Source organism: Talpa europaea (assembly GCF_964194135.1).
Source record: "Talpa europaea genome assembly, chromosome: 2".
Classification (NCBI taxonomy): domain Eukaryota; kingdom Metazoa; phylum Chordata; class Mammalia; order Eulipotyphla; family Talpidae; genus Talpa; species Talpa europaea.
In genome coordinates, this window is record NC_140068.1 from 33,589,054 (window position 1) to 33,610,919 (window position 21,866).

Consider the following 21,866-nt stretch of genomic DNA (forward strand, 5'->3'; position numbering starts at 1 on the left):
CTGCTGTTTTGGGTGGGATATTCTATGAATGTCTATTGGGTTCCTCTGATCTAGCATATCATCTAAGGCTATTGTTTCCTTATTTGTTTTGTCCATAATTGTGGACAAGTGGGGTGTTAAAATTCTCTGTTATTGTGTTGTTAATGTCTCTATTTAATTCTGTTAGCAATTGCTTTATGTATTTTGATACTCCATCTTTTGGTAAATATATATTGAGAATTGTATCTTGTGATAAGCCCTTAATCAGTAGATAGTGTCATCTTGTCTCTTATTATTACCCTTTTTAACCAGAAAAAAAAAGGGATGAGGATTTTTTTTAATGTACTGCTGTGGAGTTAATTTCCATACATATTGTTAGTGAGGAAACAGAACAAAAGAATATAGATAGAATGCTACATAGTGTATAAAATGCTACTTATTGTATGAGGAAGGGAATGCAGATAATAGTTCAAGAACGGGAGAGAAAAGTAATGGATATAAAACATATCGAATTATACCTAGATTTTACTTTGGAATCATATAGATGTCTTGCATATTAAATGTAAAGCAAAATTATATCAAAGAGAAAAAATAATTAAAATGTCACAATTTCAAAATGGAAATGAGTGAGCCAAAGTTTTATAAAACTAGTGACATACTCATGTAAAGAAAAGAATTACTTGTGACCAATTTTGATTGAACATTTTTTTTCTGGTAGGATATACTCTAAGATTTAAAAAGTTCTCAAAGTAGTCTTAAAATGCACTAAATATATTTAGAAATGGTTACATTTGTATAATCATTTGCATAGATAAAGCAAAAGGATGAAAGTATAAGAGTAAAGAAATTAAACTTCAGTCTTAATTTCATAATGGAAATTTGAATGTAAGCTTATTTATTTCTCTTAAAAATGTATTTTTTTCTAGCACTACCACCAAAAAGGCTTAAAAGTAATGACAACCATTTGGTAATGAGTTGGCACCCATTTGTGAACGCTTAAGTATTTTTTTGATCTAAGAAGAGTTAGTAATCATTGATGAAATTTTTCTCAGTTGGGTTAAGAAATATGCAAGGTGATTCTGGGACAACTTGGCATTCTAGAAAGTAAGGAATCTACTTTGGGATAATAGCAAATGTACTTCAAAACTACCATGAACTAACTAGAAAGGTTTAAAAGGGACAATTTTGAGAATTTAGAAAATAATGACTGCAATGAATCAAAATATATGTTATGTAAAAATACATGGGTTTAAGATATACTAAAATTTTAAAAATCAAGCAAAAGACAGACCTTTTCTATTACCCACTTATATTGCTAAGGCACCATTTTATTAATTTACCTTTAGGTAAAAAGATATAAACATATTTTTAGTCTTTTCTGTACAAGTTTATCTGTTTTCATATAAATATTAAGTTCCAGAGGACAAGTTCTTCGTTGAAGAATTTTAACATATAAGTGCAAAATATGTACTTAGGAAATCACCATTTGGTCATTTCTAGTGAAATGGTGGATTTAGGACATTTATGTAATCATAAATTGATGCTAGAACTATTAGGTGAAAGAATAATGGGCAGAGTCAGACTGATTTCCTTTTGATTTTTAACACCTCTAAAATTGAGACAAGTAGATATATGATGAAATAAGAGATAACACAACAGCAACTATCTATGAAATTAGTCAAGAAAAAAATATACAAGAGTACAATTGGAACTTAAATGTAATTAAGCCACTAGATCTAATTATCATTTTATAGGAAATATCGGGAGCTAAAGGAGCATATTAGGTGACACCATGGTGAAGCATTTATCCAATTAAAGAATGGATAGGAAAAGTAGCTATTTTACTTACAAATCAATGGCATAGTTTAAAAGAAGTCTAGAGAGGGCCTAACTGTATTCTATGGCCCTTGTTTGAAGTCAGCTGGACCTATTGTAAGACAGGATAATTTAGATAAGGACTATCAGATGATATTAAAAGTAATAAAATTTATTAGGTGAGGACTTGATATTTAAAGTATAAATCTGTATCATTTAGAGATATACACTGGGTAAAATGATTTCATGTCTGAGATTTATAATACTCAGTTGAAGGGGAAAGTGAGGGAGGACTGGTCAGGAAATAGATAAAACAATACTGGTGAAGGGTTCATAACTGCTGAAGAGGAAGTGTATGAAGAGTTATTCCCTATCCTATCTAGTACTTACTGTTATTTCAGTTTTTTAAATTGTCATCACTGTTTTTAAAAAGTGAGAAAAAATAATTGTACCATTCTGGAGGTAGACAACCCAGATTAGAGTCCTGGTTCCACTTTTTATTGGCCATATGATATGTTGTTCAAGTTACTTAACTTCTGAAACCTTATGTTTATTTCTTATCTGTACAATTTGAAAAATAATAAAACTACTTCATAGGGTTATTGTAAGGATTAAATGAGTCAGTATATTTAACATATTTAGTAAGTGTTTATGTGCTAGGCACTGTTCTAAAATCTCCCTTGTTTTCTATTTTTATTATTAATTTGTTAAAGTATCCAAGTCTTTGAGATAGAGGAATTGAGTCCTGTTTATGGAATGGGGAATGCATAACAAGTATTAGGAAAAACTCAGCCTTACATTTTTTTTCTTACACAATCAAGAATAGTTACATATGTACTATCCAAAAATTAACAAAGATACAAGAAATTAAACTATTAAAAAGGAATAGTTACATAGGGCATTGGACTCCTGGGATCTATAAACTTTCAAGTGTATAGTTTTTTTAAAGATTTATTTATTTATGCAAACAAAAACTGGGGTGCAGGCCAGAGGTGCAGGGGGTGAGAGGATTCACCAGAAACAGAGCGGGGAGCAGAACAGTCAGACTGACTGAAACTCATTGCTGAGGGGAGCAGTGGGCAAGATAGGAGAGGTCTGCTGTGTCATGTGAGTAGCTCCCTGGCAGTCTGGGAATCGAGCTCATGCTGCAGTGGCTGCAGATAGCTTCACAGTGCTGTGCTTAACCCCTTGCACCACCAGGGAGGCCCCCTATAGTTTTTGTTTGTTTGCTATCTATTCTTTCTGCTAGTCTAAGGGCACTGCCTCGCTGCTAGGCATATATGGGTGCAGACATGGGTGGGAACAGTGATGCTGACATGTCAGAGAAAAGCTAGTGGACTAAAAGGGAGCCAAGCAAATGGTTTATAAAAAGACAGGCCTTTCTGGAAGCACTTTATACAGTTGGAATTACTCGTAAATATTGTCTTTTAGTCCTACAGGTGCCCATGTCATTGCCCAGTTTTCAAAAAAACTTCTTGATGAAGATATTGCTATTTTTTCTGGATCAGAAATGTTGCCTCTGGTTAAAGGAGCTTTTATTTCTGTATGTCGTCAAATATATGGCACATGCGAAGGCTTGCAGGTGCTAATTCCTTACAGTTTGCATGAATCTATAGCAAAAGCATGGAAGAAGGTAAATATTTTCAATTTTCTTTTCCTCCCTGCAAAATTTTTCTTCAAATAAAGCCAGCATTATCATATACTGAAGTTAAAATGTTTTACTGTGACAAATATGACTTATTTAGCATCATAATACTCTAGGGAATATAATGTTTTCTTAATTTGCCACAGGGTAACTTCACTGCCTCCTCTCCTAGTAGGACTAAGTCCTAGGACCTAACTGGGCATTATGAAGTGTTTTCTTTTAGTAGAAGGAGCTGTAGATAAATTACTTTCATGTAGACTAGCATTCCTCTTTAGTTGTTATTTCTGAGCAATTTTTACAAACAGCTGAGTTTTTGTTATGGACACTGGAAATCATAATGTAGCACTAGTCAAGTACGGTATTAGTGCAATAAGTCTTTTTTTCTCCATTTATATGCTTTGTGAAATACTTTATGATATCTAATTAAAACCAAAGAATTAACATATTGAATTAAATTTTAATTACATTACAGACTAATTATAAATTTTTAGCATGAAATCTCATGAATAATACTGATAGTAAAGAAATGTAAATCACTTTGTATTTTAGACAAGTTTGCTATCAGAAAGAATTCCTACTCCAGTAGAGGGCACAAATTCTGTTTCTCCAGTAAGCCAGGAATCCCAAAACATGTAAGTACAACTAAACTATTCTGATTTTTTTTTTTTTTTTTTGTGGGACCCTCACAGGCTGCTGGGGAAGGAACCGGCGCTGCAGAGGCTGTGGGCAGCCTTGCAGCCCAGTGCTCAACTGCTGCGCCACCAGGGGAGGCCCTAAACTATTCTGATTTTTCCATTGCTGAATTACCAAATACTAAAATTGGAAAACTCTACCTAGAGAGTTCATAGAAATTGTTTTCAGGTGCCAATGAAATCAATGAATAAATTTGATTTTTTAAAATGTCTGGGATGCATTTTAGAATTTGGCACTGAACAGTTATTCAAATCTATATACCAAATTATAATCTAGATGTCTCCATGTTTTTTTAATAAATGCCAATAAGATGTGGAGTCAGAAAAAATGGATTTTTTAAACTAAGGATCAGATGAAATATGTTCCTGATTCTCTTTTGAATTTATAGCTTGTGGTATAGTCTAAAAACAGAATTGGAGAATTTTTTTTTTCTTTTTAATTTCTCTTTTAGGTAGGCGTAGTTTAACTTACGCAATCAAGCAAAAAGCCTTTGCATTCCCTTAACATTGTAATGATTTAACAAATAGCTACTTTACTAAAAACTGCTATGATTTTTTTTGATATATTTTTTCTGATATTGGTTTCATAAACTTAAACCAACTATCAGGGTTTTTTTTTGCATGAAGGAGTGAGAAAAAGTCACTTTTGTAATTAGTTGTTTTAGCTATCTTTTGAAATTTCATTGCAGATCCATTTTATGAGTCTTTTTCCCTTTTGCATTTTTCCCACATCCTCTTTTCTCCCAATTTCTACTTCTGTGGTCATTCCTCTTTGTTCAACAGTTAATGGTTTTTAACTTTTACCCCTATGTTTTTAATAAACTGAACTGGCATTTTGAGTCTCCCATCAATGATAATGGGAATATTACAGACACAAAGAATGAGAAGGTGAATTGATTATATTCACACCTCTAGAAATGCGGCTGTATCCATATCTCATGTTTCCCTAGACTTATGGCTTGCTAAAATTTCCAGTTTTGGGTATCTCTCTCTCTCATGTGTGCACTCTATTGATTGCTTTAAATGTAAATGAGTATATTAACTTTAATTTCAATTAGCTGTATATCATTTCCTACTAGTCTAACCCAGTCATAAGTTTTAGGCAAGGAGCTCAGCACTGCTCTTATCTTTCATATGTAATTCTCCAGGTCCTTTCTATCCTGTTGGAGCCAAATTGGGCTTCCATTGCCCATATTCATCTCAAAATGAGTCTCACTTCTTTGTCCTCTGTCTTCTTTGTCCATGGTGATGTTTGTATTGTATTTGAATACAGTTATATTTTTGGTCATTTGTGTGTGCTTGCCACTGAAGACTGTCTGTCAAAACATGTAGTGATTGTTCCTTTTTTGATCTGAAAAGTACTGGATTTCAATTCACGTTTAATCAGTTTCAAACAGACTTCTGAAAATTTTCCAGGGGAAGGGTGGATGGAGGAGGCACACTTTCCATACTCAGTTTCACCGTCTTTATAACATTTGATTTTGACTCATTTTAATATCCATAGTGTCTTTACACAGACGAGTAGGACTATCTAGTAGGTAGTACCTTTTTCTTTTTTTTCCTGGTACTTCAGAATAAAGTATTCATAGTCCTCTGTGTTTCAAATTCTAGCTCTTAGTGTTTCACATCCTCCCTCCCCCTGCCCCACACACACACACTGGAGAACATTACTGACCTCTAAAAATTGTTCTGAAAATGAAAATGTCTTCTGCAAAAGTAAAATGAATTTAAACCTGGGAAAATAACAGAATATGTATGATATGCTTTAGCATTTCAGAAAATAGACACTTTATAATGGAAAGGAAGTATAGAGATGTTAAAGAGTCCGGACTTGGGGAATCCAGGCCCAATAGAATTATAATAGGAACACTGAATGAAATTAAGGCATGGATGAGGGAGCCTAGGTGTAATAAAAATGCTGATGTATACTGTTAATACTTAAATCATTAAGTATTTAAGGAAGGAAAGTTACTGGAATAGAATGTATAAGAGTAAAAGAATTAACAAGGGGGTTGCCTCTTATTTTATTTAAAAATATTGTTATATTAAAAAATTGTCAAAGTAACATTGGTTTATAATTTTTTTAGGTTTTATGTACATAGCATTTTAATTCAACATCTGCAGATGCTACATTGTGATCCCCACCTAATAGTTTAATTACCATCCAACATCATGCAGTTGACTCCCAGTTGACTCCTTTCATCTGATTTGTCTACCTTCATCCCTCTTCTGTTTTGTGACCTTTTTTTTTTTTTCTCATAATGTAAGAGTTGGGTTGCAAAGTGCTCAATAAATGTGTGTGATGTTTATTTTGTAAATTCAATTATCAGCAGTATTAAGAAGAAATATTTTCTTTTTGTTTTGAGTATAGTAAAAGCATACTTTTCTTTTACATGTTTCAGTATGGCTTGGGAAGAAAATTTGTTAGATGATTTACTAAATTTTGCTGCCACCCCCAAAGGACTACTACTTCTTCAAAGAACAGGTGCCATCAATGAATGTGTGACGTTTATGTTCAACCGATATGCAAAAAAATTACAGGTATGAATTACCATCTGCTATAGGCAAAAGGAATTTTTTGTTGCTGTAAAAGTCATTAAGAACATAATTCTGTTTTTTATGCATAAAGAGGTTTGTAAACCTCAATTAAAAACCCATATAACACTGTAATATTTAACTCAGTATTTTTTCAGGGAGGCATTAGAGAATTGATGTTGTTATATATGGTTATGTTTACAGGATTGGAAAACAACCAGATGGGATTGAGAAATTTAGTTAATCATCTAGATGTTTTATAAATATGATGTCAAACATCTGGATGTATTAAAACTAGGTGGGACTTTAGGACAAAAATCTGTTGTATTTAAATGTATGTTTCAAGGAGTTTAGACCTCAAATCTTAAAAGAAACTATTTGTGGAAGGAGTTTATTATTGCTATTAGTGAATTATTTTGCAATATCAGTGAGTCTTCTCCAACAGGCAGAGGTTACTGAGGTATATTCAGCTCTTTGCTTTCAGGAAAAATATGCCTAGACTTACGGCCTTTTCATGATACTAGATATGCTTTTAAAAATGTTTTCTTTATCCCTGCAGCTGTTTGTTTCTTGATATTAGGTTGCCTGATTGTAAATATAAATTTATTTATTCTTCCTTACTCTCTTCAATTGTAATTTCTTGGTTTTTGGAAAAAAGATGGGCATTTATCTTGCTGTACTTTTGTGTCATCTAACTGCTGAACTACTGTATGTAAATTAAGGAAAATGGAAAATATGAGTAATAAAAATGGAAAGGGAAGGTAAATTTATAAAGACATGAGCAGTAGAAAATTGGAGATAATAACCTCATTCATTTCATGGTCTTTTAGTTCCCCTCTAGTTACCTTTTTTGCCCTTAAAATTCAATGTACATTACATGCTTAAAAATTTGAAGAGATCATTTTAGTTTTAATTGCATCATTTTTTTTATTGAGGTCAACACTGTTGTATGACATAGGGGTATAGGTTCAGACCTCTTCAGATATGATACTGTAAAAGGGTGGTCCCCAGGAAAGGGGGAGGTTCCCTGCCCCACCCAGGAGAGGGTGGAGCTGAGCAGGGAGAGGAGAAGCTACAGAAGAGACCAAGGAAGGAAGCAGGATGGAGCCAGGAGACCTGGAGGAGGCACTTGGAGCCTAGAGACACATGAAAAAACTGTGCTTGTCTTTTGGTCGTGGACTGGGTGACACAGATATGGGTGAGACCCATGGGGAGGTGACAGTGGCAGCTTTTATCTTGATGTTGATTTTGCTCTTCTCCTTCTGGGCTTGTCTGGTTGTTTCTGACCCTTTTCTGTGGGTCCCCACTGGAAGATGCTTTAGACTTGTGGCAGGCTTTGGGCCTTGCTCTGGGCCATTCCCATATGGATGGACTTTTACCCACGAGGGGACGGGTAACTTTGGGTGCTTCATTTAGAAACTAGACTCTTTGCCTTTCCTGTATTGTTTCCTAGTTTTATTAAAGTTCCTTCCCATTAAAGTCTCATATGTTTTGTGTTGATGCAGCAGATGGCAGAACCCATTTAGAATAGGCAGGTTTGCAGGGTTTGGGCTGCCCCTCTCCCTGTCCTATAACAATACTTCACTATATCCACCACTGAAGAACCCATAATCCTGCACCGTAGTGTAGTGGGCCTCCTCCCACTCTTACTCCCCTCCTTTCCCCCACCTCTTCTCTAGTAACCTCAATTCTGCAGTCAGATTTCTAGATTTTGTTTTGGTTTATTTTTTGTCTGTTCCTTTGTTTTGTTTCTTTATATTGCATACATGAGTGAAATTATTAAGTATTTATCTTTCTCCTTATTTTGCTTATTTTGCTTAACATAATCTCCCCTCTTATTCCATCCATAGTTGTTACAAATGGCAATGTTTCCTCTTTTTTATAGATGATGTGGCATATAAACCAAAGGGAATATAGCTCTTCTTCATCCATTCATCTGTCATTGAATGCTTAGGTTGTTTCCATAGCTTGGCCATTATAAATTGTGCTTAGAATTATCCCTTAGAATATCCCTTAGAATTATTTTTCTTTAATATCTAGGAGTGGAATTGCTGGATCATATGGCAGGTCTATTTTTCATATTTTGAGAAACCTCCATACTCTTTTCCATAGGGGCTGGACCATTCTAAATTCCTACCAACAGTGTGAAGGATGCCCTTTCTCCAATCCTCACCATCATGTTTTTTCTTACTAATATATGGACCATTGTCACAGGTGTGAGATGGTATCTCATTGTGTTTTTTTAATATTAATATTTTATTTATTAAAAATTAATGCACACCAAACAATTTAATTTTCAAAAGCATGAAAAAATGAAGGGTATATCTCAACCCATTAAAAATGTGTGTGGGGAGGCAGGAAATGAAGTAAATCATTATGGTTTTCATTTGCGTTTTCCTGATGATGAACATTTTTTTGTGTGTCTTGAAGAGATCCTTTTAATGAAAGGCCTAATAAATATAAATTCTAGATGAGTAGCTCTGTTGGGAAGTAAAAGAATTTATAAGCCACACCATCTTAACCAATGTCTGAGGAGGAACATTTCATAATAATATCAATTATTTCTCTATTCTAATTTCTTCTGAGTTTACTCACTTCTAAGCTTTGCTATGATTACATGTATAATGTTCTCTTAAAGATTCCTACAGTGTCGTTTAAAAACCTATGTATTAATGATGAGGATTCTTTTCCTCTGCCTCTGATGAATGTATGTATGTATGTATGTATGTCTGTATATATGTAATATATATAATATGTGGTGTGTATTTTCCCTTCCTCTAGAAAAAATCACATTGCCTCTAAAAATAATTATCATTTTAAATAAGATATCATTGTTCTTTATTTGAAAGCCCAGTTAAACCTAAGGAATAAAATAATAGAATTTGGAGTGGCAATGGGTCTTGTTCTTCATCTAGTCAAAGTCCTTTATTTCATGTAAGAGGAGACACAGACCACCCAGAGAGATAATTGACTTGTTCAGTGTGAAACAGCTACTTTGCATTAGGGCTTAAATCTGAAATAGGATTGTCAAAAATACTATAGTAGCAATCATTCACTTCTATAATTTATATTTATTTTTACTGCTGTTATCTCGACTTAAAGGAATATCTAGAATTCAGATTTAAAAGTTCAGTGACTCCACCTGCAATTTAAGTAAAATATTAGCATGACATATCTACTGCTTCTCACTCTTGTTCCTTATTTATATTGATAGATCAACAGGCATAAAAAATTTGGCTATGGTGTTTTAGTTACACAAGTGGCATCAACAGCAGCAGGTGCAAAAGCATTAAAAAGTTCAGGTAAGTTTTTTTTTCTTCAATTGGCATTACAATTTTTTTTTTTAAATTTTATTTTTATATTCCCCATACAATTTCAACCCCTCCATTCTGACCCCAATCCCTCCCCTCCCTCCCCCCACCCCACAAAAAGTGTCTCTGGTTCATAATTTTTGTTGATTTTCACTTTCTTATAGTTATTCAATTTCCTGGTCCCTTATTTAAGTTTTCTAGATTCCTGCTATGAGTGAGACCATCCGGTATTTTTCTTTTTCTTTCTGGCTTATTTCGCTGAGCATGATCCCTTCCAGCGCCATCCATGTTGCTGCAAATTGCATGTGTTTATCTTTTTTGAATGCTGAGTAATATTCCATGGTATATATGTACCACATCTTCTTGATCCAGTCATCTATTTTTGGGCATCTGGGCTGTTTCCAAAGCTTAGCTATTGTAAATAGTGCTGCTATAAACATAGGGGTGCAGGTGCTCTTTGGAATTGATGTTTCTGTGTCCTTTGGGTAAATACCTAGGAGTGGAATTGCTGGATCCTATGGAAGCTCTATGTTTAGTAGGTCCAGAAATCTCCACACAGCTCTCCATAGTGGTTGGACCAGTTTGTACTCCCACCAACAGTGCAGAAGAGTTCCTTTTTCTCCACACCCTCGCCAACATTTGTTGTTGCTAGTTTTTTTAATATGTGCCATTCTCACTGGTGTAAGATGGTATCTCATGGTAATTTTGATTTGCATTTCCCTGATTACAAGTGATGTTGAACATTTTTTCATATGTCTGTTGGCCATTTGCATTTCCTCTTCAGAGAAGTTTCTTTTTAGCTCTTCTGCCCATTTTTTGACTGGATTATTTTCTTTGTTGTTGTTGAGTCTCATCAGCTCTTTGCAGATTTTTGTGATAAGTCCTTTATCATGGCATTACAATTTTTTAAATAAAATGAACAACTCAATTTAACTGGCATGCTCTCAAGTATTAGAATATTTACTTTTAAAGTCCTTTTTCAAAATTATGCCTTAGGTAAAAGAAAGTTATAGGATTTCCTTTTTTGTGTGTTTTTTAATATTAATATTTCTCCATGAAATCCTACTGAGAATTTTTTTCTTTGAAATATATGCAACCTTGTTCTCTTTCTTCAGAACAATGGTACCTAATGAACTAAATTAAATACTTAATATCTTAATAAGCTGTCTTCATTTTATAAATCAATAGATTACCACCCCTCTCTTGGTACAGTTGCATCTGATAGGATTTTGTAATGTTCACTTTCAGTGACTTACTTCTGCATCAAAGTTTATAGTCATAACAGTGATCACACACGTATATTTCCTTACTCCTTTTCCTTCTCTTTCCTTCTGGAAAGCTTCCATTTCACCACTTACTTAGCTTTCGCCACTATTTCTCCAATTGGTATGTATTATCCACTATGGATGGATATTTTAAGAAGGTCAAACAGTAGGAATTTAATATATTGTATTTTATATATAATTTCTTAAGGTTATCTGAACCCTCTAATAGAGATACTATGATTTTATTTTATTTTTTTATGATTTTATTTTTCAATGCATATTTGTAATTGAACCCTCATATGCTCAATTTCAGAGCCTCTATTTTATCAGAGTATCCTTTCTGCCTTGGTGTTATTATGAACTTACAAATTTTATGATTAGATGTTATGTTTTATATTTCACAATAGGATTTGAATCTTCATAAAGGAATTTAATAATCAAAATCAACAATCATTTTCATTTAGAATGCAATTTCTGTCTCATGGGAATTTCATGATTCAAGGGAACTAAAAGTTGTGTGAAATGGAGAATTTTTCTAAGCATATGGAATTACGAAAAAAAAACTCACAAAAAACTTATGTTAGAATAAGGGAGCCCACTTATATTCTCTTTAGTTTCCCACCCTATCTCTTGATACCTTATTCTATACACACATTTGGTTCATTTGCAGAGTGAAATGCAGTGTAAGGGCAGAACTGGGCACAGTGCAGGTTTTCTGATCCCATGCAGACCGGGTAAAGGAGGAGTCAGAGTCCTCAGTGGTTTTTGCAGGTCTTTTATTTGGGGTTCACCAGGCATATGGCAGGCAGGGGTGCTGGCTGGGGGGCTGGGAGGCTGGCAGGCCTCCCAGCCCCCAGCAAGTCTTCACTCTATCTGGGCTCTCTAGCGTTAGTTCTGCTGCTTCTTGGCTTCTCTTTCGGCTTCGGCTTCGGCTTCCACTGCTGCTACTGGTGCTGCTGCTGCTGCTTCTGGCATCCCCCCGTGACGCCACCCTTAAAAGCACAGTCTTAGCTCAGCTGAATCCCATCTACCTATGCCCACACCCTATTCCAGGTGCCCGCCATCAGGCATGCATTCAGGACAAGGATCCATCATCTATCCTGATGGCAGAAGGGCAGAAAAGCCTGACATTTTCCTTACCCTACATGCAGCCTCATATTTTTTTGAAAACCTGTTCAGAGAAGTTATTGGCCAAAGGATAAAAACTGGGACTTAAAACTCACCATTTCTCCAGGGAAATAGTCTTTCAGGGTTTAGTCATTACATAGTTTTATGATGAGGTATCATTAAGGCATATTAATAATAGCAGATAATTTCTAGCAAGGTTAGAGATTATTTATTATACAAGACATAAGTATGTGTCCTTTGTCAGTGTGGACTATTCTTGTCAGGAATAATTATATCTCTTCTCCATAAAGTAGATATATATTATAACTATGATATGGAATTATTCTTTTTAGGGTTTATAAATGCACTTATCAGTGAATTATGGGCTAATCTGGAATGTGGAAGAGATGATGTTAGAGTAACCCATCCTAGATCTACTCCGGTGGATCCAATTGATCGAAGCTGTCAAAAGGTAAGAACTTGATTTATCTAGTAATGTACAAATTTTAAGTATATTCCTCCAAAATTATTTTATCCAGAGTTTATATTCAAAAATATCTAGCAGTTTTCCTTTTTCATTTAAAAATTATTTTCAATAAATATGTAGCAAATGATAGGAATACCAAATATCCTCTTCGAATTATGTTTTATAAGGTTGTTTTTCATTATATTTTTACTGAATTTTCCTCTAATAGAGAATAATAACACAGAGACATTACTGAAAAAATGAACACAAAACCAAAAACACCCTGAAACAAAAATCAACCAACCAAAACAAAGCAAAACAGAAATAAGGAAATGTTCTATACCCTTGAGCTAAAATCTAATAGAAAAATGTCAATATTATTTGAAGGAAGGGTAGGTAGAGATAAAATGCTATCATTTATAGTAATGTGGTGAAAAAAAAATCTGAAGTAGTCATACAATGTTCTAGTATAATGCATTGACTTTATTTAAAGTGTTCTCCAAACGTCACTTAAATAAAATAATTCCTGACCGTTTTCATGGAAGCCTGGGCAGTTTTCATTCAAAGGGTGTAACAAAATTATCAAAAATAAATTGGAAGTTCTGCTGTGTGGGATGGTGGACTTGCTGCCTCAAGGTTAAAACACAAACTCAGGAAAAGTCACTTTAAAATTAATTGATCAGGCCTCCCTGGTGGCATAAGGGGTTAAGATACAACCTATGAAGCAATCCGCAGCCTTTGCAGCACAAGTTCAATTCCCTGGCTAGTCATGGAGCTACTCAAATGGCGCAGCAGACCTCTCCTGACTCGCCTGCTACTACCCTCAGCAGTGTACTTTGGTCAATCTGCCCATTCTGTTCCCTGCTCTGTCTCTGGTGAATCCTCTCATCCCCCACACCTCTGGCCTGTACCCCAGCTCTTATATGCATGAATAAATAAATCTTTAAAAAAATTAATTGGGGCCTCCCTGGTGGCACAGGTGGTTGAGCGCTGCACTGTGAAGCTGTTTGCAGCCTATGCAGCACGGGTTCGATCCTGGCCAGCTGGCGAAATCCCACATGGCGGCTGACCTCTCCTGACTCGCCCACTGCTCCCCTCAGCAGTGTGTTTCGTCAGTCTGCTTGTTCTGTTCCTCACTCTGTCTCTGGTGAATCCTCTCACCTTCCCACACATCTCGCCTGTACCCCAGCACTTGTATAAATAAAAATAAATCTTCAAAAAAAATTAATTGGTATTGCAACTAAAAATGAGCAGGAAATGAGTGATGAAGGGAGTCATTACACAGGTAAAGGAATAGTATGGACTGAGATTCTGGATTTAACAGGATCTTGCTTGAGGGCACATCCAGGTGATGGTCCACAAGTAGAATTCACACTTTAACAAGCTGGAGGACAAGGCTTAGCGGGCTGCAAAGCAGCAGGAATACAAAAGATCCTGTAAAAGAGAGAGAAACATAGGGGGTGCTCCACATTCAGTGTATATGCTCTCCAAATATGTGACTATCTGCTAGATTTTAAGTACTTGAACTTATTGGTAGCAAATGCTCCTACACCAAAGTTAAATTGAGACTAAAGTTGGAGATCAGCCATGTTAACTGCTAAATTAATCTTAACTGATTAGGAAATTTAAAGATAACAAAAGAAATAGTCAATAGAATTGGATCAATAGAATTTATACAATTTGAAGAGCAGAGAGAAAAAAAATAAGGGAAAAGTTGTGATTTCTGAGGCCATATCAAAAGGCTTAACATGTGTTATTGGAATAGCAGCACTATAACAGAATAGGGAAGACAATATTTGAATAAATAATAGCTAAAAATTTCCGCATTTATTGAAAGATGTAAATTTGTAAATAAACTTAGTGAATCCTGAAGAGGAAAATGTGAAGTTGAAAATACAAAGGAAACTACAGCAACAAGACTCATTAAACATAGACATTTCTGAAAAATAAAGAGGAAATCATAAAAGTCGCTGTTGAAAATCACACATACAGGGCAACAACAGAAAAGCTTTTTGATAATCACATTAGAAAAAGTGGCAGCCAGGCCAGAAGACAGTGTCATTCATGTGCTTAAAAGTGAAAACAAAAAGGCCCCCCTGGTGGCGCAGGGGTTAAAGTCTTGGAGCTGTGGAGCTGTTGCAGCATGAGTTCAATCCCTGGACTGTTGTTCCCCTTAGCAGTGTGTTTCAGTAGATCCGCCTGTTCTACTCCCCATTCTGTCTCTGGTGAATCCTCTTAGTACCACCCCCCAGCCTCCCACCCCCTGTACCTCTGGACTGCACCCCAGTTCTTGTATGCATAAATAAGTAAAATAAATTGTAAAATAAAGACTAAGAAAATGTTTATAGCAAACCTGCGTCTCAAATAATAATAACGGAGTTTCTTTAGGTTTAGGGAAAATGATACTAGGTTAATTTAGATTAATTTAGATTAATCAGATTGAAAATAAGAAATTTCAAATAGGTGAGTGAGTATAAAAGCCGGTTATTTTTCTCTTATTTTCTTGTAAGGACATATGACTCTAAAAGATAACATGGGAATATAGTGAGATTTATTTTATACTTAGAGGTAATATAAAAGAGAGTTGTACCATCAGGACAAGCTAGTGGTGTATTGGTCTGCAAACCTACGTGGTTATAGGTTCTTACATTTTAAATAAGTTGGCACAATGGTTATTCTTAATCTCTAGGAAATGTTTCTATTTTAAATTTAAAGTAAGGAATTTTCTCAGCTTCTTTGAATTAGAATTGTCAGTGTAAACTGACTTTTCATTAAAAAGAAATTGTATAGTCTAATCTAGATACCGAGTGATCTAGAAATAATCTTATCTTAGTGTTAACTATTATTAGTTAGAATGTAGTCCTAAAAATTGTTCTTTAGGGGTGCTTTTTCTTTTGGAATTTATCTTGTCTTTTGAATTGTAGAAAACAAAAATGTGGCTTCAATATATAATTAATATCTGATATTAGCAACATCTTGTGTTATTTTTGTGAGAACCAATGATTGTAAATATTTGAGTTTTGAAGTGCTTAACACATCATAATTTTACTGTATGCTAATGTCTTTTTAAAATGCTCAGTGTATGAGAAATAAATTTATTTTTCCTATAAACAAGCTGCTGAAATCTTAAGTTTCTTTAAAACTTTCAGGTTATTTTTTTTCCACTTTCAGGGTATTTTAATTCAAATACAATTACTCAATTGTTTTCATCTACCTGATTGTTTAAGTGGTCCAAATTGTTTTCTTAGATGGAAGTCTGAAGGTTCTATAAACACCAATATGATTCCTCAGATGTAAATAATTCAAAACCCTCAATGTGGTCTTTATAAATCACATATATCAATAATATGTCTTTATGGACAATGTCAAATGTCAAAATGTACATTTGTTAAAAGTTGTTTTGTTATCACTTATGGTTACAATAAATGGGAAAGAGATTTTAAGTATAAAAGATTTAATAACAGTATCTAAATATTACTGAACTGTTAAGAATGTTTATGAAATATTTATATAGTTAAATGAGAAAGCATTTTTTAGTTTATACTTTTTAGCATTTTATGAAATCCATTTTATTAATTATGTTTCTAGTTAACGCCCTAGTGATTAATGAAATAATTTTAAAGTAGTTTTCTAGGTGACATGAATCCTCTAATTTCCCTGTAATTCATTTTATATGTAATTAATAAATATATTCTTCTAGTATCCCTTTCTCAATATCATTTTTCTTTCTCTATAGTGCATACTTCTAATATAGTGTTCTCTTTAAATTGACATTGAATAAATGCTAATTAGGTTATTAAATTCTACTTTATGATGATTGTATTGCTATCCAAATGATATTAGCTTTAAATATGAATATGGGAATTATTTTATTCTTAGAATTGTTTACAAATTCCACTTTCATTTTGTGGAATATTTATGGAAAATAGGGAAGCTTTAAAAAACTTAATGTGAGTTCCTTTTTTTACCTATAACAGCATTTGTTAAAAACCATTGTGCATGAGAAACTAAAGACAACATAGAGGGTTGTTATATATACCATTAAATTGTGGTTTTGGGGGCCTCCCTGGTGGCACAGCGGTTGAGCACTGGGTTGCGAAGCTGCCCGCGGCCTCTGCGGCGCCGGTTCTATCCCTGGCTCTCCCCGGCCACCAGAGGAGGGTCCCACATGGCACGCAGACCTCTCCTGCGGCCCGCTGCTCCCCTCAGCAGTGTGCTTCGGTCCTTCTGCCTGCTCTGCTCCCCGCTCTGGCTCTGGTGAATCCTCTCACCCTCCTGCGCTTCTGTACCCAGTGCATGTATAAACCAAACAAACAAACAAATAAATAAAAACATGCCTCTATTAAAAAAAAAAAATTGTGGTTTTGAAAAAAACATTGTTAAATATTCACTATAATCACTGTTGTTTGTTAAGTAACGTTGCATTTTATATAATAAGGGGGGATATGAAATGAACTCATATTTTACAGGTCTTCAGTCAAGAGCTATTGAGCAAGGGTGACCTCATTAAGTATTTTCTGAAGATTATATTGCAATTTGTAATGAGTAATAACCTTTACCTGGAATAAGAAAATACAGATTAGTTTCTCTACCAACTTCTGATTGTTGTTTTTGACTAAGTCATTTTCTGTTTTACAAATTTTCTCATTGAGATTGAATTAACTGTTCTTTTTTTTTTTTAAAGATTTATTTATTTATTTATTTATACAAGCACTGGGTACAGTCAGAAGCGCGGGAGGATGGGAGAATTCACCAGAGCCAGAGTGGGGAGCAGAGCAGGCAGAAGGACTGAAGTACACTGCTGAGGGGAGCAGCAGCGGGCGGCAGGAGAGGTCTGCGTGCCATGTGGGACCCTCCTCCGTTGGCCGGGGAGCAGCCGGGGAGCAGCCGGGGATCGAACCGGCGCTGCAGAGGCTGCGGGGAGCTTCGCAGCCCAGTGCTCAACCGCTGCGCCACCAGGGAGGCCCAAATTAACTGTTCTTTTAAATTTTCTCAGTGCTCATATTTTAGTGAAGATTTTCAGTTTGCCCGATTCTCAGTTTATCTGAGTCTAGTTAGAAATTTTAAATGCCTAGCAGAAAATTTAACCGTTAAAAATAAATATAATTAATATTGGTACAATACAAAGTAAACACAACTATTGACAGAAAATAGGGCTTCTAAGATGTGGATAGTGTTAATTGGAAAGTCTTCTAGAAAAAGAAATGGCAAACTTTTGAAAGCTTATAAAGTGGAACATAGAATGAGGAGAGAAGGAGGAACATGTTTTTAGGATAAGTTTATATATGTGGTGGTCACTTGAAATAGGCCGCAGGCATCTTAGACTGACCAAAGGTGGGGGCGTAATGGAAAGTGAGGGTTTTGAGATTGAAAAGAAGAAAGGTATTATTATAGTAAAGTGACTTGAACATCATGCTAAGGAGTTTATTTACTTTTTGAAGATTTATTTGTTTATACAAGCACTGGGGCACAAGCCAGAGGCGTGGGATGGTGAGAGCATTTACCAGAGACAGAACGGGAAACGGAACAGGCAGACTGACTGAAATACACTGCTGAGGGGAGCAGCGAGCGAGACAGGAGAGGTCTGCCATGCCATGTGGGAATCTCCCTGGCCGGCCAGAAATGGACTGGCACTGCAGAGGCTACAGACAGCTTCACGGCACTGTGCTCAACCTGCTGTGCCACTGGGGAGGCCCCGAAGGAGTTTACATATGATGTTTAGTGATGGGCAACAAGTGAATACTTCTGGGCAGGGAGGCCAAAGAATGAAATGTGCTTGTGAAAAATTTTCAGATTGCTTTTAATAAAATGACAGTGGGATTTAAAAATTCCATGGAGAGCTTAACTTACTAAGATTACACCAGAACATGAACTGATTTTGATAGGAAGGTCCTTGACTCTTAAAAAATAACTATTATATCTAGATTCGTTGTTTTCCAGCAAATATAATTAAAAGATAAAGTAGCTCTGTGACCTGAGTGTAAGACTAGCTAGAATTCATCTTACTTCTCAACCCCTATGTATTAGTCTTGTGTATTTTCTTATATAGCAGATATAACATTGCAAAAAATGAGGGTGATCATTTTATTTTTTTCTCAGAACCAAACTTTTCAGGAGATGCGTGATAATTGAAAACATTTCTGATTCTCATGTATATTGTGCCTTGTCCGTACATGGGTTATTGTTGATGCTAAGTATTTTGTACTTATGTGTGTTTTTCACATTTATGTGGATTATATTAATGACTCTTTCATGGACATAGTAGAAAAAGCTGAACCATTTAAATGACTGTTTTCTCCCTCCCCTCAATACCCACCCCCCAGTCTTTTCTAGCACTGGTGAACTTGTTATCTTATCCTACTGTTTATGAGCTAGTAGGCAATCAAGATCTTCCTAATAAAGCAGAATATTCTCTTCGTGAAGTACCAACATGTGTTATTGTAAGTAATTTTCTTTTAATGTTTACTTTTTATAAATGTTACTGAGAGTTACAGTAAAAAAAGGAAGTTTGACATAAAAAAGGAAAACACTATTAATGACATTTAAAGACTGATTTGATTTATTTAACATGTATTATCTGTTTCTGAATTATCTGTGAATCACATCTTTAATCTAGGCTACCTAACAGTTGCAACACCTATTGGAAGGTTAACTACTCTACCCAACCAGAAAAAGAGGTTTGGTATAAACAGAAGCATGTGTATGAATATATACATGAGATGACTTATGAAGTTATTAGTTATACAAGTGCTGCACCTTTATTGATTAATTAATAAATTATATTCAAGGAATCTAGTACATTTTTCTGCTTATATTTTCATGAACTACATATTACTGCCCCATGAGGGCAGTATATACATACTTGTTTAATTTGAAATGCATACTCATATTCCTAGATGATGTTTAAATTATTCAGATATTTTGTTCCTCATTTTTAGTTTATGAATTAAACATATATAAGTACACACATAAATATGTGTACATATGCATTAGTAAATCATAATTTTATTAATATTGAATGTTCTTTAATCATCACTTTTTATTTTCTGGTCACTTTTTTTAAAAACTTTTGAAATCATTTTTAACCCTAAACACTTTAATTTTCAAGTTTTAAGTTTTTCCGAAACTGTCTTTACTTTGGGAAATTTTTTGATAATTTATATGAAGTAAAATATAAGTACTTCTATCATTAAATATATTCTCTTATCTTTTCCTTGAAGTGTTCCAAATTTTTCTTTTGCTTATATCTTGGCACTTCTTAAGTAATATTGTAACTAGCCACTTATTTTCCTGTCTTCTCCCTTTATCATGGGAGTGCCTGAGAGTAAGGATATTTTAGTCTCCTTGACACCTATTTATGTGCTAGGTGCTCAGTGAATGGTTATTGAGCACAGACATTGCTAATATTATTGCCTTCCAGTCATGGAAAACAAATACAAATGAGTTTTATTTAATCTAGAATAAGTTGCTCAATTGTTCGTTCTCTTTGATTTTAATCATTGTTGACTTTTATCAACATTTGAATATGTTTATATTAAAAGATTTGAATATCTTCATAGTCCACTTAGGGAGGGATTTGTCTGTTTATTCTTAAAACACTTAACTGCAAACAGTTTTGTTATTCTAACTCTCTTGATGACTTTGCATTTTAAATATAACTTTAAGTTAAGGGAAGGCCATTTGTCCACAGTTCAGTTCTTTGAAAAACCTCCATGAACCACTAAAAGGTAATAACTTAAGCAATGTGATTGCTTCACTCCTAAATTTTAGGGCCAGTTGGAAATTCATTATGAACCTTCACATTGGTCAACCTTATTTACCACAAGCCTCAAAGTGTCCTATTCTGGAACAGGTGGGCTCTTTTGTACACATGTAGTTTTTAAAAAGGAGAGGACAATATATGAAGGGTACTAAGACTTAATCATCAAAAATCACCATAATGAGAACAGTCAATAATGGTTAATGGACGGACACTAGAATTCAAATTGTTAAACATTTTAAAGAGCTCCAGTACCAGTTTTTAATTGTTTTGAATACTACAAGGTAAGTGTTTTGTAGTGTGATGACATAATCTGAATAGGCGTGAACCTATACCAGAGAATCATATATGGTATCATATGGCAACATTACCTTGATTTAAAAAAATACAATTAAAAAATAAAAAAAGATTGAGGGGAAAGAGAAAAGATAAAAAAAATCTAACCACTGAATGACTCGTGCTTGTCCCTGAAAAACTTCAATCACTTATGCCTCCCTTTCTCATTTATTTTGGAGTGTGATTATCAACAATCTGTTGACCTTCAAAGAGACAAGAGTAAATTCATTGGAAACTCCCCTTTTTTTCTGGAAATGTGTTGTCATTTTTACTTTGAAGTGAACCTCACTGCTGACCTGTCCAATAACCTTGAAATCAACATCATCTTCCTTCTTAGCCCCCAAATCCTCAGCTAAAGGTTTTTGCCTCCTGCTCAGACATCTTTTCACCTGGGGTCTCCACATAGCAGTGTTCCCAAGGAGACAGAAACTTGCTCTAGAGTTCTGTTTCATTATTTCTTATGGGTAGACTTTTAATGAGTTAGGAAGGATATGATTCCGAAATTTTGTTTTCTTTGGGAGTGATATGGCAGGTACCCTAGAAGATGTACTAAGAAACTGTGTGGAGTGTGTGCACATTGTGGATTTCCTTTACTTTCTGTTGTGGACACTTCACACTTACAATATAAAAACATAGTATAATGAAGTTCCTTAGACCCACCAATAAATTTCTACTTTTGTCAACATTCTGTTAGTTGTCGTTCATCTATTCCCCCATGGTTTTCCAGTTTCCTGTCTTTTATTCCTGCTTTTTTCCTGGATAATCAGAAAGCATATTTTGGGCATAATGTCAATTTATTGGTAAGCTACTATGTATTTCAGATAAAGACTCCTTTGCTTTTGCTTTTTTGGGGGGTGGGGGTTGAATTATCACCTTGTATGCCATTATGATTTTACATATCTAAAATGTTAGATTTCACCCCTTAATATCATTTAAAGTATAATCTATAATCTATA

At 34.6% G+C, this 21,866-nt stretch overlaps 1 protein-coding gene across 3 annotated transcripts in view; it reads left to right on the forward strand.

Annotated features, from left to right (window-relative positions):
- TBC1D32 (TBC1 domain family member 32) overlaps positions 1-21,866 on the forward strand; it is a gene marked incomplete at both ends in the record, with an annotated part of 169,720 nt that overhangs the window by 45,415 nt on the left and 102,439 nt on the right. For all 3 annotated transcript variants that reach the window (XM_084228396.1, XM_084228397.1, XM_084228395.1), the window contains 6 exons: positions 3,226-3,427; positions 3,989-4,071; positions 6,534-6,672; positions 9,881-9,968; positions 12,703-12,821; positions 19,139-19,255. In XM_084228396.1, coding sequence (XP_084084522.1) covers positions 3,226-3,427; positions 3,989-4,071; positions 6,534-6,672; positions 9,881-9,968; positions 12,703-12,821; positions 19,139-19,255 — 748 coding nt within the window. The remainder of the gene's footprint in view (positions 1-3,225; positions 3,428-3,988; positions 4,072-6,533; positions 6,673-9,880; positions 9,969-12,702; positions 12,822-19,138; positions 19,256-21,866) is intronic.